The sequence below is a fragment of the Scyliorhinus torazame genome, chromosome 22 (assembly GCF_047496885.1).
Source record: "Scyliorhinus torazame isolate Kashiwa2021f chromosome 22, sScyTor2.1, whole genome shotgun sequence".
In the NCBI taxonomy this organism is placed as follows: Eukaryota; Metazoa; Chordata; class Chondrichthyes; order Carcharhiniformes; family Scyliorhinidae; genus Scyliorhinus; species Scyliorhinus torazame.
Genome location: NC_092728.1, coordinates 88,045,780 through 88,061,343, shown reverse-complemented (window position 1 = coordinate 88,061,343; position 15,564 = coordinate 88,045,780). Strand labels below are relative to the sequence as shown.

Sequence of the window (15,564 nt, the reverse complement as noted above, 5' to 3'; positions counted from 1 at the left end):
ATCCCTCCTGAACGCCTGGTGCCCAGGATTGCACGCAGTCCTCCAGCTGAGGCCCAACCACTTATTTATTTTAAAGGTTTAGCATTGCATCCTTGCGTTTGTGCTCTGTGCCCCTATTTATAAGGTCCAGCCTCTAATGCCATTTCTTGTTTTACAGATTTATCAATTTGTTGCGTCAGTTTGAAAGATTTGTATACGTGAACCTTTTAAAATATTAACATTTAGTTTATGCTCTCCTCGTAATTTGTCTTTCCAAGATGCATCATGCTGCTCAGCATTTACTTTCATCTTCTGACCTCCACTTAGCTGTCTATGTCTACCTGACGTCAGCTACTCAGCTCCTCACGGTTTGCTACATTTCCAAGTTTCGTGTCGGCAAACTTTGAAATTATGCCATGTATACACAAGCCCAGGGCATTAATATTTATCGAAAAGAGCTAATGTCTTAATTAACTGCCCCTGGGAACACCACCATGTACCTCTCTCCAGCCTGATAAATGACTGTTCGCTGCTGCTGTCTGCTTTCTGCCCCTTAGCCAATTTTATATGCATGCTATTACTGGCCCTTTAATCCCATGGGCTTCAATTTTGTTAGCAGCTACTACTTGTTACTTTATCAAATGCCTTTTGAAACATCCACATACGCAACATCAACTGCATCACCCTCATCCGGCCTCCGTTATTTAATGAAATATCTCAAATCAGGTTTTGCTGGACAACAAACATTGGTGCGAGCTGTCATTTGTTAACCCGTGGTTTCTCCACGTGACAATTCATTTTGTCTCAGATTATGGTCTCTACCAATTGCCCCTCCAGCAACTTTGGCCTGATTGGCCTGTCTTAATCAGGTTTTGCCTCGCACCTCTTCTTATGCAGGGGTGCAAGATGTGCAACTTACCAGTCCTCTGGCGCTGCCTCCAAATCCAAGGAGGACGCCAATATTGCAATGCAGTGTGCCATGAGTCAGGTTTTGTTTATGGTTGGAGAGCACTGGCTTTGTTCCTCTGTATGCACTTCCAAAAGGCGTGGAGCCAAACCAGGTGAGCCAAAAGGCCTGTTTCCGTGCTGTAGTCAATGTAATTCTATGTAAGTAAAGTGAAGGTGTAATTTACTGGGTGTTTAAAAGTACGAATGATGGATTTATACTAGGAACAAAAAAGCACAATAACTTTCCCTCTATCATGACAGGATGACCTGGATGAGTTTAGCAGATCCTTGGTTCATTTTCCAGCCAGCAGCACATTGGATGAAGGAGTAAAGACTTTTACTTGGTCAAAAAGAAGGAAAAATGTAATGTGTTTTTGAAAAGGAAATCTTTAGTCATGTTTGAAATATTTTAGTTCCATTCTGTTTGCTTGTATGGTTAAACTATGTCAAGTTGCTGAATGTAATTATGTATAATTCTCTGAAGGTTGGGTCCAGGAAGTGCAAAGTGACTATAGAAGTCACTTGAGCCTGCTGTAAGGTCCTGTGGTTCACTAAGCAGTTTACCCTACCCTCAGAAGGTTGGAACAAGTTTCCTAACATTCGACGAGCTTTCCAGCACAGATCTGGTGGGCTGAATGGCTTCCTTTGCTGTATAATTTTATTGATCAGAAGACAATAGAAATCAGGAAGAGCTTTTCAATGTGCACATCTCCTGAACTGCTTCTGTGCACATCAAGCTTCCATTTAATGACTTCCTTTTTGCATTGACTCTTTCAAAAATTGTCTTCAAAGTGCACGCAACTGAGTAGAACGAATATGTAGAAAAAGAACAGGGTGTTGAGCCTCCCAAATAGAACATGCAACAAAAAGTAATATAATATTGAATACAGCTGTGTGAAACAGTCATGTCTTTCATATTACTCGACGTACTGAGCATAAAGCGTTGTTTCAAATGTGCTCTGTTTTTTACTGGGATGAATAATGAACCTGGGGAAGATTTCCAAGCTGCACTGTGTGTAATTAAATTGTAAACGTGCTCTTTTATAAATGGGTTTACAATTTTGGTGCAGTGCAGCTGGAACGCAGAGGAAACCTTTCCCTTGTTGACCCAATGAGCTAGCAAGGCCCGATTTCTAGCTATCCAATCATTGGAATAAAACCGATGCAGAGAATATAAATCAATGTGGTGCCCTTCAGAGGGACATTTCCTTCCCAAGGTATTCCACAGCCAATCAAAACTGTTTCACAAGGTTTTCTCTTTAAGTTGCAATGGTGTCTTGAGTTGCTGGCACACTCTCGGACCCGAGGCAGGTTATTTTAACTTTTACTGCTAATGGAAAGGACTGATATTTGACCAGCTGTCTGCTATCTATTTTGCCCGATTTACATTACGTGTCTCACCCGTTTGATCTTTCTGTCAAATTCAATGGGGGGACAATGCCATAACGACAGGCATTGCCATAACAGGTGGACAATAAGGCTATATTGCTCCTTTTTCATTCAAAAAGTTAAAATCATCCCCCCGGTGCGAAAATTGTGTGTTTCTGGGCTTTGACGTCATTATTGTTGGACTGTGATGGTGTCCTTATTTGTTTCTCTTAAATACGGCTGTATTCCTGAATTTTTCCATTCAATTCAGAGCAACAGCTTACTTAAAGCTAAGTGTCTGAATGAAAGTGGGAATCGATTTGAGAAAACCACGATCATTCTCAGCCAACCTAAATCCCTTTTCCGCATCTAATGGTTCCTGTACGTTCTGGTACATCACGGGGTTTCCTCCATTGACCAAGATCGGTAGAATGCAAAAATAAATCAGATGGGTGGCTCACTTCCACGTCCAGGCCTTTACCTGTGCCGGCCTGGATTTCCCTCCCTCCCCAAGTAGGTGACCCAAGCTCTCCTGCTACCGGTAATTGATGGCAAGGTGCAAGGCTCAGGTACCCATCCAATTTCCCTTCCTATTCCCAGGGTCACCGCTGAACCCAGGAACCACCAGAAGCGGAGGTGAACTTGGGATAACAGTGGCAGTTTAGGAGGGAAAGGGTTGATTAGTGGGCCCCGCTACCCTTTAGGCCCTGTTTCCTCCCCTTAGTGGTCATTCAAGCCTTGTTAACCGTCTTATTAAATGGTAACACTTACATTCAGCATGTGTGTCCATGGCCTTCAATAGGCCTGAACCTTACTGTTTGGTTGTAGTGTGGAGAAAAGTTGGCATTCAAAAAAGAAAATCGCAGAATTGTTCCAGCCCAAAAGGAAGGCATGCGGCCCATCTGATCTGCACTGGCTAGCTGAACGAACAATTCATTTGGTGACATTTTCCTGCCATCTAACTGTAACCCCTCACATTCTTCCTTTTCAGATAGCAGCCTCATTCACTTCTGAATGTTTCCATTGAACCTGCCTCCACCACACTCTCAGTCAGTGCATTCCAGACCCCCCACTACTTTGCTGCCTGAAAAAGCTTTTTCCCCTTATCGCTTTTGCCAATTACTTTAAATGTGTGGTCCCTCCCCCCCCCCCCCCCCCCCCTCATTGTTCACAGGTGGGAATAGTTTCTCCTGATCTACTATGTCAAGAACAAGAAACATCTTATCCAAGCTTCCTTCTCTGATTATTAGGAGCCTGTATTTGGGGGGGGGGGGGGCTTTGGGGAGAGGCCAGATTGGTTCTTGGATTTGTTAGTCAGGAGAGCAGTGTCCACACCCAGGGAACCCTGTACCTCTCCTGTACAGGAGAGTCCAAACATGTCCGTAGCCCAGTTTGTGCTCAACTCCCAGCACAGTAAGCAGCAAACCAGCGAATTATGGCAAAAGAAAAACGTGCTCAGTGAGTTTGTGATAAGCAGCCCTCTCATTGCAAGCATCATTATCAAATGGAAATCAAAAGATAAATGCACTAAATCTGCCTTTCAGCTCTGAGGAAATGAATGTATGTTCGTAAAGTTATTTTAATTAATGCATTCACGTTTGGCACCATCCTATTCTGCTCACTTTGAGATGTTCCTAAATTGCGTTCTTTGTGTACTTTACCTTCTAGCCCTGGGAGCCTCAGTGTTTCTGCAGCAATTTCCCCTTTGAAATCATCTGCAGTGATTCTTGGGGACAGTCGTTACTAATCTCCACAGATGCTGGAGTATTGTTGTTAGACGGTTAGTGTTTCATTTGTCTCGAATTGGCATTCGATGCCAGCCATTTTCCGCCGCGTAGTAATCTCATTTGCGCGCTCATCACGGTGACCACTTCCTTTGCATTCCTCAGCGTTTATGGCAGCCGGTTTTAAAGCCAGAGTGGAATGTCCCATCCAGTGAGGAGAAAGCAGACAATGCAGTACATGGCCCGATAATTAATTGACCGAGCGGCTGATGTTGTGACTATTGACTTCATGGCCGCCTCCAACAAGCTGATCCTGAATAATGACTGGAAGCTATCGCAATGTGCACCAGCATCATTTGCAGCGCAGCATATGTGACTGGGTTTTTCACACACAGTGGATGAACAAAATATTTGTGGCTTCAATCTTTTGACACTGAATAACATTGTCACCATTGTGAAACCTAATTCTCGTTGGGAATGTGAGAGGGAAATCAATATGCTTCCCACTAAGTCACAAGCTGCTTTACCACAATTGGAGTTGTTTATCACGAGGCCAATTAGTTAGCGTTTCTTTTTGCATCTTGCACCTTGTAGCATGCTAACAGTGCAGTAAACACAGTGCTGGAAGATTATTGGAGCTTGTTGGGGGTGCGCGAGATAAAACTGGGTTTCAATGATCCATTATACAAGACACATGGAGCAGAAACCACAGTAGTGTGTGATTCAGGGCAACTTTAACTTCATGAACTCTAATTCCCCTATAAAGTGGCATTTGGTGTTTATTGATCCAACTGTTTAAGTTCTAATTGAAAATATCTTTCACTTACGAGGCTGTGGAATATATTCGCCACCTCTATGACTACGGCAAAGTACATTTGTTTCAAAAACCCTGCAGTTTTAGACTCACTTTGTTTACCTCATGTTTACTTGCATTCAATGTTAAATTTCTCAGATTTATCCAAAAGTGTGTCACTTTATTCTCAAGACTAGAAATTCTCACACGTGCCAGGTTGATTTGAAATGCAAATGAAATTTATTTGAACACCCTGTCAACAAACTTTGGTTATTTTCAATGTGTTTTTTCTGAAACAGTTAGGCTTAAACTCATGCACACATGTACATATGCAAACACGCCCACAAACACACACACACAAAGATGCCCCCATTCAAGGGTGCACAAACATGCAGACATTTGCACATGCAATCATATGCACATGTGCAAACACACCCACACTTGCTGTTACAATCCCAGTCGAAGTTATAACTGGATGCGTGGTTCCCAGAATGGAATTCTGGCTCAAAAGAACATAACTTTTTTTTTGGAAAACATGGGGCAACAGAGTCGCAGGAATGCCAATCAGCTTTTAACAACAACAAAAAGATATTTATTGAAAGTGAAAAGTTTGATGATCATACAGTCCACCTTCTCTCCCCCCTTATCTTCACAAATGTGCGCAGATTTTAAGGATAACACAGGTTACAGAATATATCTTATGCTATAATGTTCTCAATAAACACACAGGCTCTAGCCCAACAGGCTGACTGTAGTCATGCGACACCACACTCTAGAACCAAGTGGCAGATGCCACTCAATCGATCTTCCATGGATTTCTCCTCAAATTCCCCCAGTTGATTGTCACACGAGTGTTTCCAAATTCCACCCTCAAAAAAGCATGTCTTGAAATTTTCTTTACACAAATATTTTCCATCAGCTGTTTTCATCGAGGATCCACCTCCAGGTTTTCCAAGTCTCCTTTCAAACAAGGTTTTCTCTCAGCTGTTTTGGCAAGGAGCCACCTCCAGTTTTCCAACTCGCCTTTCTGTATTCCTTTGTCTTGAATGCTTTTACACAAACTCTGAGATCCAGCCATTGAGCGCTCCACAATTACTTCAACTATCACTTCACAGGCTGCTGTATCACAAAACTTAAAATCACTTCAGATACCTTTCTGGCTTCTTACTAGCCAGCACCTTCTCAGTTCTCTCTGTGGCTTCAATGATCTGAACCTTGATCCAGGTTCCTTTGTTCCTTTAACTTCATACAGTCTGGAAACATCTCTTAATTTCTCTACTTTCTTTAAAGAGCTGTTCTTTAGATTTTTGGCACTGGTTTTCTTGCCTCTAACTCCATTATATGGCTTTTCTTCTAACAAAGCTGTGAGAGATGGGTTTTCTCTCTCACAGTTAAGCTTCTTCTCTAGCTTCCAGGTAAAACTAAACTCAAAAAGTTATTTTCCCCATACGTGGCCCCTAGTTGTTAAGCAACATCTCATACTTTCCCAAGCTCGTATTTACTTTCCCCCACTAGGTTCTTGTCTGGAACTACATCCTTCCTAATTCTGCGTTAGTATCTTTGCTTTGACCGTCAGTTAAATTGAAACTCTCTTTCTCTATTTCTATCCTTTTCTCTTTCTTCCTGTTCTACATTCTCCCTTTCCAATTCAAGTTTCTTCATTCCTATTTCTCTTCATTTTCCATTTCCTTTGCCTCCAATTCCATTTTTCTTTTCATTTTCATATCTCTTTCCAATTGCTTCATTTCGAATTGATTTTTTGCCAATTTAGTTGCCTCACCTTTCAGAGGACTTGGTCTCTCAGCCATCCCTTCCACTTTTAAATGCTTTGCTACACTTGCAATAATGTTAGCTTTCAGAATTCCTATTTATCTGTCAATTCAGTTAAATAATTCTTGGTTACTTTCTGTAAACTAGTCAGAGTTACATCTTCCATCTTTAGAAAAGTCTCCACCATTTCCAACACTGTTTTGTATTAAACCCATACAATATACCTCGCAGCAACTCCAATTCTTATGGCCAGTAACGCACTTAATCCTTTTTTAAAGTATTCGCAGATCCCTCCTTTTAACAAAAAATCCCAAATCATGTTTTACTATTCAACATTCAGAAACTTGCTTTTCACTTTTCAAACTATCCCAATCGTTTGTTACTAATCAGCATCCAATAACTGTTTCCCCACGTTTTGAAATCCTGGACGAGCCCCAAATTTTGTTAAGAACCCCACTGATCTTAAGCTCTAACAGGTAACTTGGAATGACGGTTCTTATGAGTGTGCTTGTTCAATTTGGCATAATGTGAGGATAGATTTACACACCAGTGAGGGAAAAGGTCCAGTTTGTTGTAACCACTCAAATAAAATAAGATTTATTAAAATGTAAAACACTCAACAAAAGAGGCCACAATAAAAAACAAAGGTACATTTAACTACAATAATGGCTACACACACACTATACTCTAGAATTAACCCTGTTCCCATCTATCTATGTCCCTGAACTCTGAGAAATGTCCCTTGTCCCAAAACAAACATCCCTAACAGTATAGCTCCATGAGCTAAATCCAGCAAATAGTTACCACCCACGAGTTATCTTTGAGTTTAAGAAGCCACCTTCAGCGTAATTTTTCTCTGAGGTTTTCAAATCAGCAACTCCGAGCCTTGAATTCTGCTTTCTGGGAGAGTTCCGTGTTCCAGCTGGACATGGCTGTGATCGTAACTGCTTTCAAGCTGCTTCTCTTCTTTCTCATTTCCATCTCTCCTGTCAGTACAGAGCTAGTGGCTACCGTTATACCATATTTCCCATTTGATTTGCTCCTACCTAAATTACTCACTTGAAAAGCCAGGCTTTAAGCACATACGTGTGAACTGTATTTTCATGTCTCCAATTTGAACTCACCTCTCCAGCAGTTTTAACACCTAACATTCTATACTTCTGTTGTTCCCACCTTCACATAAGTAAATATCTATCTCCCTTGCTTCTAAGCTAATTTGCATATTAAAACCCCTTCAGACAGCTGCACTCTTTTCTCTTTCATTCCATTCCTCAAACTATATTTTTTCCAAACATCTTTAATTTTTATTGTATCCCATTCTAAATCTTTACATTATTCAAGCTCTTGACTCTTGACACATGCGAACAGACTCAAATACATATGGAATCGAACAAACACATGTACGGAAAAACGCTCCCACTCAAGTACATGCGCACGCAAGCACAAACCATGCACACATACACAGGCGCTCGTACACAATCATACATCGACATGCATGTGTGCAATCACACAAACACTAGCCCACTGCGACATGCCCCCACTCAAACATGACCACAAAAGGACATGCGCACACAAGCACAAAAAATGCACACATGCATCGACATGTAATCACACACCACACCCAAACATGTAAACACACACATGTCTACACCAACATGTTACTCTATATTCAATATATTTTAGTGAGAGAACCCTCCTTAGTTCTGCTGAATTGAAAGTGAGCGTGAAGCAGAGGTTTACAAATTATTAACCTTTCTTTAACAAGTTGGAGATTTAATGATAAAACCTCTGTTTTCCGTGACTGAATATTAAGAAATATTCAAACCTTAATGTGTGAACGAATACATCATACATTCTAGAAATAAAGTTCATTGACATTTAATTGCTAGTGATTGTGCTGGTTGGAAAGTTTGATGGATGGATTGGCCTCATTGAGGGGAGGGCTGTTCTATGATTATGTCGCCTCCGTCTTATGGTGTAGTTCACTTTTGCGTTACTTCGAGTGGTGTGTCGTCCCTGAGTTGATCTATTGTCCAGGTCCACTAATGTAACAGGACGTGATCGACACGTGGGGTGGCATGGTAGCACATGAGTTAGCACAGTTGCTTCACAGCTCCAGGGTCCGAGGTTCGATTCCCAGCTCGGGTCACTGTCTCTGCAGAGTCTGCACGTTCTCCCCGTGTCTGCGTGGGTTTCCTCCGGGTGCTCCGGTTTCCTCCCTCAGTCCAAAGATGTGCAGGTTTGGTGGATTGGCCACGCTAAATTGCCCTTAGTATCCAAAAATGTTAGCTGGGATTACTGGGTTATGGGGATAAGGTGGAGGTGTGGGCTTCAGTAGGGAGCTCTTTCCAAGGGCTGGTGCAGACTCGATGGGCCAAATGGCCTCCTTCTGCACTGTAGATTCTATGACCGTACAGCTTCAGCTCGGGATACTTTTCTGCGCGCAAGTACCTGCCCAGAACAATCTTCAATTGCTTCTTCTGGATTTAACTTTTTTTTTTAAGGTTGTACTTTACGACTTTAATGCAAAATGCAATCCCAATTCTGTCCCCAGTTGGATTAGATTGGACAGACTGTTGACATCACACATAGTGAGGTATGCCAGTGAGGCCGTAATCAGTCATTTTTAGTTCTCCAAAGCTGATTGGCGCTGCGAAAACATTTTGTCCTTGGTTTATGGAAAGAGCTGGAAATAGTCAGCAGGTCTGGCAGCAGCTGTGGAGGGGGAACAGAGCTACCATTTCAAGTTGATCACACCAGTTTCTCAGAACTTCTCCTCAGAAGAGGAGTCATACAGACTCGAAACGTTAACTGTTTCTCTCTCCACAGGTGCTGAGTACTTCCACCACTTTCTGGTTTATTTCACATTTCCAGGATCTGCAGTATTTTGCTTTTACTTTTTTTTGACAGTTTTAGGCGACGGGGAAAGGGTTAATTAAAAACAAAAAATGTACATTAGAGGTGTCTACTTTCAACACTCTTTGTTTCTGGTTTATATAGAGGGGCAGACCCCAGTGCCCGTCTTTGACAGAACGTTGCCGGTGAAACAGATGGACATTTTGGAAACTCAGGACCTCTTGCTCACCAGAGCTGACAAAGGTAAACTCCAATGAGAATTATCTTAGACCATAAGACTATAAGATATAGGAGCATAATTAGGCCACCCGGCCCACCGAGTCTGCTCCGCCATTCAATCATGGCTGATATTTTCTCATCCCCATTCTCCTGCCTTCTCCCCATAACCCCTGATCCCCTTATTAATCAAGAGGGCCCTAATGAGGAGGCCGGCCTTTAGCTGGTGAGAGGGGGAAACAAGTGATCATGCAGACGCAGTTTACTACGCAGGGGGGATGGTGGCGTGATGGTAATGCCGTTGCCCTAGTAATCCAGAGGTTCAGGCTAAAGCTCCATGAACCAGGTTCAAATCCCATGAAGGCAGCTGCTGCAATTTAAATTCAACTGATAAAAAAATCTGGGGCGAAATTCTCCCCAAACGGCGTGATGTCCGCCGACTGGTGCCCAAAACGGTGCCAATCAGACGGGCATCGCGCCGCCCCAAAGGTGCGGAATGCTCCGCATCTTTGGGGGCCGAGCCCCAACATTGAGGGGCTAGGCCGGCGCCGGAGGGATTTCCACCCCGCCAGCTGGCGGAAACGGCCTTTGTTGCCCCGCCAGCTGGCGCGGAAATGACATGTCGGGGCGGCGCATGCGTGGGAGCGTCAGCGGCCGCTGACAGTTTCCCGCGCATGCGCAGTGGGAAGAGTCTCTTCCGCCTCCGCCATGGTGGAGACCGTTGCGGAGGCGGAAGGGAAAGAGTGCCCCCACGGCACAGGCCCGCCCGCGGATCGGTGGGCCCCGATCGCGGGCCAGGCCACCGTGGGGGCACCCCCTGGGGTCAGATCGCCCCAGGACCCCGGAGCCCGCCCACGCCGCCTTGTCCCGCCGGTAAATAGGTACTTTAATTTACGCCGGCGTGATAGGCAATTTATCGGCGGGACTTCGGCCCATCCGGGCCGGAGAATTGGGCGGGGGGGCCCGCCAACCGGCGCGGCCCGATTCCCACCCCCGCCGAATATCCGGTACCGGAGACTTCGGCAACCGGCGGGGGCGGGATTCACGGCGGCCAACGGCCATTCTCAGACCCGCTGGGGGGGGTCGGAGAATGACGCCCCTGGAATATAAAGCTAGGGCGGGCTTCTCCGACCCCCCCGCCGTGTCGGAGAATCACCGGTGTTCGACGTGAATCCCGCCCCCGCCGTCCTCCGAATTCTCCTGCCCCCCAAAAAAATCATCCCGGCGTGAATCAGGCCGCCCGCCTCGGAGAATGGCAGGGACCGGCGCCACCCAATGGGCTCCGGGGCCACCCGAGTTCTCCGGCTCGCGATGTGCCGAAATCCCGCCCGTTTTTTGCCAGTCCCGCCGGCGTAAATTGGAGTAGGTCCTTACCGGCGGGACCTGGCGGCGCAGGCGGATCTGGAGGTGCCCCCACGGTGGCCTGGCCCGCGATCGGGGCCCACCGATCCGCGGGCGGGCCTGTGCCTCGGGGGCACTCTATTCCTCCGCATCGGCCGCTGTGGTGCTCCGCGATGTCCGATGCGGAGACGAACCCGCCCGCGCATGCGCCAACTCACGCCGGCCGGCGGAGGCCCTTCGGAGCCGGTTGGCGTGGCGCCAAGCCCCTTCCCCGCCGGCCAGCGGGGCACAAACCACTCCGGAGCGGGCCTAGCCCCTGAAGGTGCGGAGGATTCCGCACGTTTGGAGCGGCCTGACACCGGAGTGGTTCATGCCACTCCTCGGCACCGGGACCCCCCACCCTGCCGGGTAGGGGAGAATCCCACCCCTAGTCTCAGCAATGGTGACCATGACAGATGACTGTCATTGATTGTTGTAAAAACCCACCCGGTTCAATAGTATCCATTAGAGAAGGAAATCAGTCATCCTTACCCCAATCTGGCCTCAACAATGTGGCTGACTCTTAAACGCCCTCTGAAATGGCCGAGCAAGTCACTTAATCAGAGGGTGATTAGGGATGGGCAACAAATTCTGCCCTTGCCTGGGACACCCCCACATCCTATTAAAGAGGAACAAAAACTGTCCAGAAACCCGATGGTGAAGCCTCCTTTTCAGCTTCGCCTGGCATCATCTCTCTCCCGAATTGCTTGATTCATTAAAATGTAAGGTTCGAGGGCCCCTGTTTCTATCTGTGAAAGTACGACACTATCCAATGGAACAGCTGACTAGACGCAGCTTTGTGGCTGTCTCATCAAAAGGTATGTTTTTGTTAATCTGTCGGAGAATGCTCATTCCTGCCCACAGACCGGGCTTTTATTATGGTGTCAGTGACAAGAAGAAAGCTTTTACCAGTGACCCAACTATCTGCAGCTCTGCAATCTGCAAGCTGCTTTGACGTGATAAATCTTAGCCATTGACGATGATTATGTATATAAATGAATGTGCGGGGGAATGACAATATTTCAATTTTCGACCAGGGTATGCAACGTTTACAATGTCCATTGAATGAAATGATTCAAAGAGCATTTCTGGCTGCTAGTTTTAGAATTGAAAACTGAAAATGCAAGAAACTGTAATATGTCTCCAAGGAACCACAAGGACTTTACAAGTGTTGCAATGATTCCTGTTATCGTGACCATCAATTTAAGGGTGCATTTGTTGTGCTTTTAATATGCCCTGGTAGAATGGCAGCATCTTGGCAATTCAGAGTCTGATAGGTTTATGAGAACATGTAACTAGGACAAATTGCAACCCTTGCATGGAGCTAATCTGTATTTCTAGCTCTGTAATTGAAGAGTCAAGTTCCGTCAAAAAACCCTGTTTTGTTTGTCCGACCCTCCCCCTGAGAGAAGTGGTGGAAAACGTTGTGTGCTGTATAGGTAAAAAGTAAATATAAGGTTAATATCAAGAAATTCTTCTTTGTTAAAAGGGCAGTGTGTGGAGTGGAGGTAAAATCCTTTCCCTTTCCGTGAATGAAACTTGGCTCCACAATGCGAATGTTCACGAACGTGAGCCCTCACATTTTTCAAATTGGCTCGGGGGTGGATGAGAGGGCGTTTTTCCACCGTTTGACTGAAGGTGACTGGAGACGTATAGTTCTCTCTGTGTTGGCTGCACTGCACGTTCCAACCCACGCAGCCAAGTGTCGGTCCAGAGTCTCCCATTGGGATAAAGGAGCCAGTTTCTGTTGTGATACTAATTGTCAACCAGAGGGAATTTGAAAGGTTGAGATTTATTTCACCTCGCCTCATTGGCGCATCGACCACATTCATTATTGCCAACAGCAAAGGAGAGAAAATTGCCCATTATTGGCCAAAAGCTATGGCTGCCACCAGCCAGAATGCGTCTCCCAGTCTGAAACCGTCACTCTTACTGGACTGAAACAATGCCGCTCTGGGCCTTGCTGCTGCTGCAACTCCTTTCCCTGTTCATGTGATGTCACCCTGGTTGCCGGACATCCCTCCCTATATCCATTCCCATTGAGCAGAGGTGGATGTTTGTGCAGCTGTTTCCATATCACCTGCCCTACAGTAACCCCCAAAAGTCAAAACCCACCCACGTGTGCACAACCGTGCAAACAGATTCATAACGCTCCCAAGAGTTAAAAGCAACATATTAAAAATAGACTGCCCAATGAGTTTGAGTTGCTGAAACATGCTTTAGGTGGGGACAAATGTGCTTGAATGTCCCCCCTCTCCGCTGCATCAACATGTAAACATTTGCAGTAGAATTCTGCAACATTTTAGCCTCTGCCTAACCGGCTTTGCCAGCTTTATGGTTCTGGGAGCAGACTGGTAACCCAAAGGTCGTAGGTTCAAACCCCACCATGTTGAAAGCTAGTCTCAGTAATGGTGACCATGAAACTATCAGCGATTGTTGCGAAAACCCATCTGGTTCACTCATGTCGTTCAGGGAAGGAAATCCGCCGTCCTTACCTGGTCTGGCCTACATGTGACTCCAGAGCCAGAGCAATGTGGCTGAATCTTAACTGCCCCTGAAGTGGCATAGCCAGCCACTCAGTTGAAGGGCCATTGGAGATGGGGAAACAAACGTCACCCTCGTCCTTGAAAGAATAAAGAAACAAAATTGATGAATTGTGTGTCTGAGTACAACAGATCTGGCGATTTGTGGTCTGGGTAGCAGCAGATATTACAATGAAAGCTGATGATTTGTTATTTTAAAAAGAAACCTAACTGGATCACTCGTGCCCTCCTAAAGGCCTACCTAAATCTCACCCACGCAGTTGTAAAGACGGAAAGCAGCTGGCGATGGAGAATGAACCGTCGCCTTGCCAGTGCTGCCCACACCCCGAGGTTTAGAAAGGTAGGCCAGGAAGATGGGCACCAATATAACACAAAAGTGATCGGCAATACAGCTTGGGTTTTCTCATTCCCTCCCTCTACCTGGATGGGTTCCAATGAGAACAGATGTATCTGCCACACTGAGGTTGCACTGAAGACTGCGCCTGTCTTTACTGTTTGTCAGTCATTTGAATCTAAGCAAAATGTGCCGCTTGTCCCCACAGGAAAAGATGCACGTCTGTTTGTCTTTAGACTGAGTGCAGTCAAGAAAGCACTGGAGGAGAAGCAACCGGTGAAAAGCAAATCCGACAGCAAGGACAACAAGCTGGAAAAAACAAAAGGTAATGTGCATGAATAATTAATGCCCTGCGAAGACATGTTCCCCAGAGAAAATATTCTGTATGTTTTTGGACCAGCGAAGAAGGGTCATTCACCATGGGCAAGAGTGGAGGTCCCACTACAGTATAATAGTCCAGATTCTCTGACCAAAACTCCCTGTGGGCATGGCTCTATGCTGGGAGTGCAGAATCAGAATTATTGGGTTCAGATGAAGTTAGTTGGGAGGCAGATCGTGTGGAACATAGATTTGTTGAGTTGCTGTTGTGCTATATAATTCTATATAACTCTGTCATATAGGAGTCACTTGCAGACTCATCTTAGGCTTCACTTACACTACTACTGTTGGTACACAACAAACACATCATTGCAAAGAGGTTGATGTATAATTCCACGAAAGGTCACAGACCTGACTACAAAGCGACAGGGTAAGCTTCCCTCTTCCACTCAGTGTTGCTCTCCCTTATTCTACTTGGAGACCAGGGGCGGGATTCTCTGACCCCCCGGCGGGCCGGAGAATTGCCGGCGGGGGGGGGGGGGGGGGGGGGGGGAGGCGGTGTGAATCCCGCCCCGACGCCAGCTGCCGGATTCTCCGGCGCTGGTTTTTCGGCGGGGGCAGGAATCGCATCACGCCGGTCGGGGGCCGTTGGCAGCGGCACCCCAGGCGATTCTCCGCCCCGCGATAGGCCCAGTGGCCACCCTGTTTTCGGCCAGTCCCGCCGGCGTAAATTAAACAAGGTTCCTACCGGTGGGACCTGGCTCTGCGGATGGCCTGCGGAGTCCTTGGGGGGGGGGGTGCGGGGGGATCTGGCCCACCAGTCCGCGGGTGGGCCTGTGCTGTGGGGGCACTCTTTCCCTCTGCACCGGCCGCTGTAACGATCCGCCATGGCCGGCGTGGAGAAAAATACTCCTGCTCATGCGCTGTGATCACGCCGGAACATGCTCGTGCTCCTGCGCATGCGCCAACTGGCGCCAGCCGGCGGACGCCCTTCGCCGCTGTTTGGCGCGGCGCCAACCCCGCCGGCGCCAGCCTAGACCCCGAAGGTGCGGAGGATTCTGCACCTTCCGGGCGGCCCAACGCCGGAGTGGTTCACGCCACTCTTCGGCATCGGTACGGCCCGCCCGTCGGTTGATGTCAAGTGTCCTCCATGTCCATGTTTTTGGTGCCAAATCACTGAGTGGCGGCATGGTAGCACAGTGGTTAGCACTGTTGCTTCACAGCTCCAGGGTCCCAGGTTCGATTCCCCGCTGGGTCACTGTCTGTGCATAGTCTGCATGTTCTCCCCCGTGTCTGCGTGGGTTTCCTCCGGGTGCTCAGGTTTCCTCCCACAAG

At 46.5% G+C, this 15,564-nt stretch overlaps 1 protein-coding gene across 6 annotated transcripts in view; it reads left to right on the top strand.

The window, feature by feature from the left end:
• garnl3 (GTPase activating Rap/RanGAP domain like 3) overlaps positions 1 to 15,564 on the top strand; it is a 617,196-nt gene that overhangs the window by 515,605 nt on the left and 86,027 nt on the right. For 4 of the 6 annotated variants that reach the window (XM_072488531.1, XM_072488532.1, XM_072488530.1 and 1 more), the window contains 4 exons: positions 1,189 to 1,290; positions 3,964 to 4,075; positions 9,583 to 9,681; positions 14,120 to 14,236. In XM_072488531.1, coding sequence (XP_072344632.1) covers positions 1,189 to 1,290; positions 3,964 to 4,075; positions 9,583 to 9,681; positions 14,120 to 14,236 — 430 coding nt within the window. The remainder of the gene's footprint in view (positions 1 to 1,188; positions 1,291 to 3,963; positions 4,076 to 9,582; positions 9,682 to 14,119; positions 14,237 to 15,564) is intronic. The other 2 variants (XM_072488536.1, XM_072488534.1) reach the window with 1 other exon arrangement.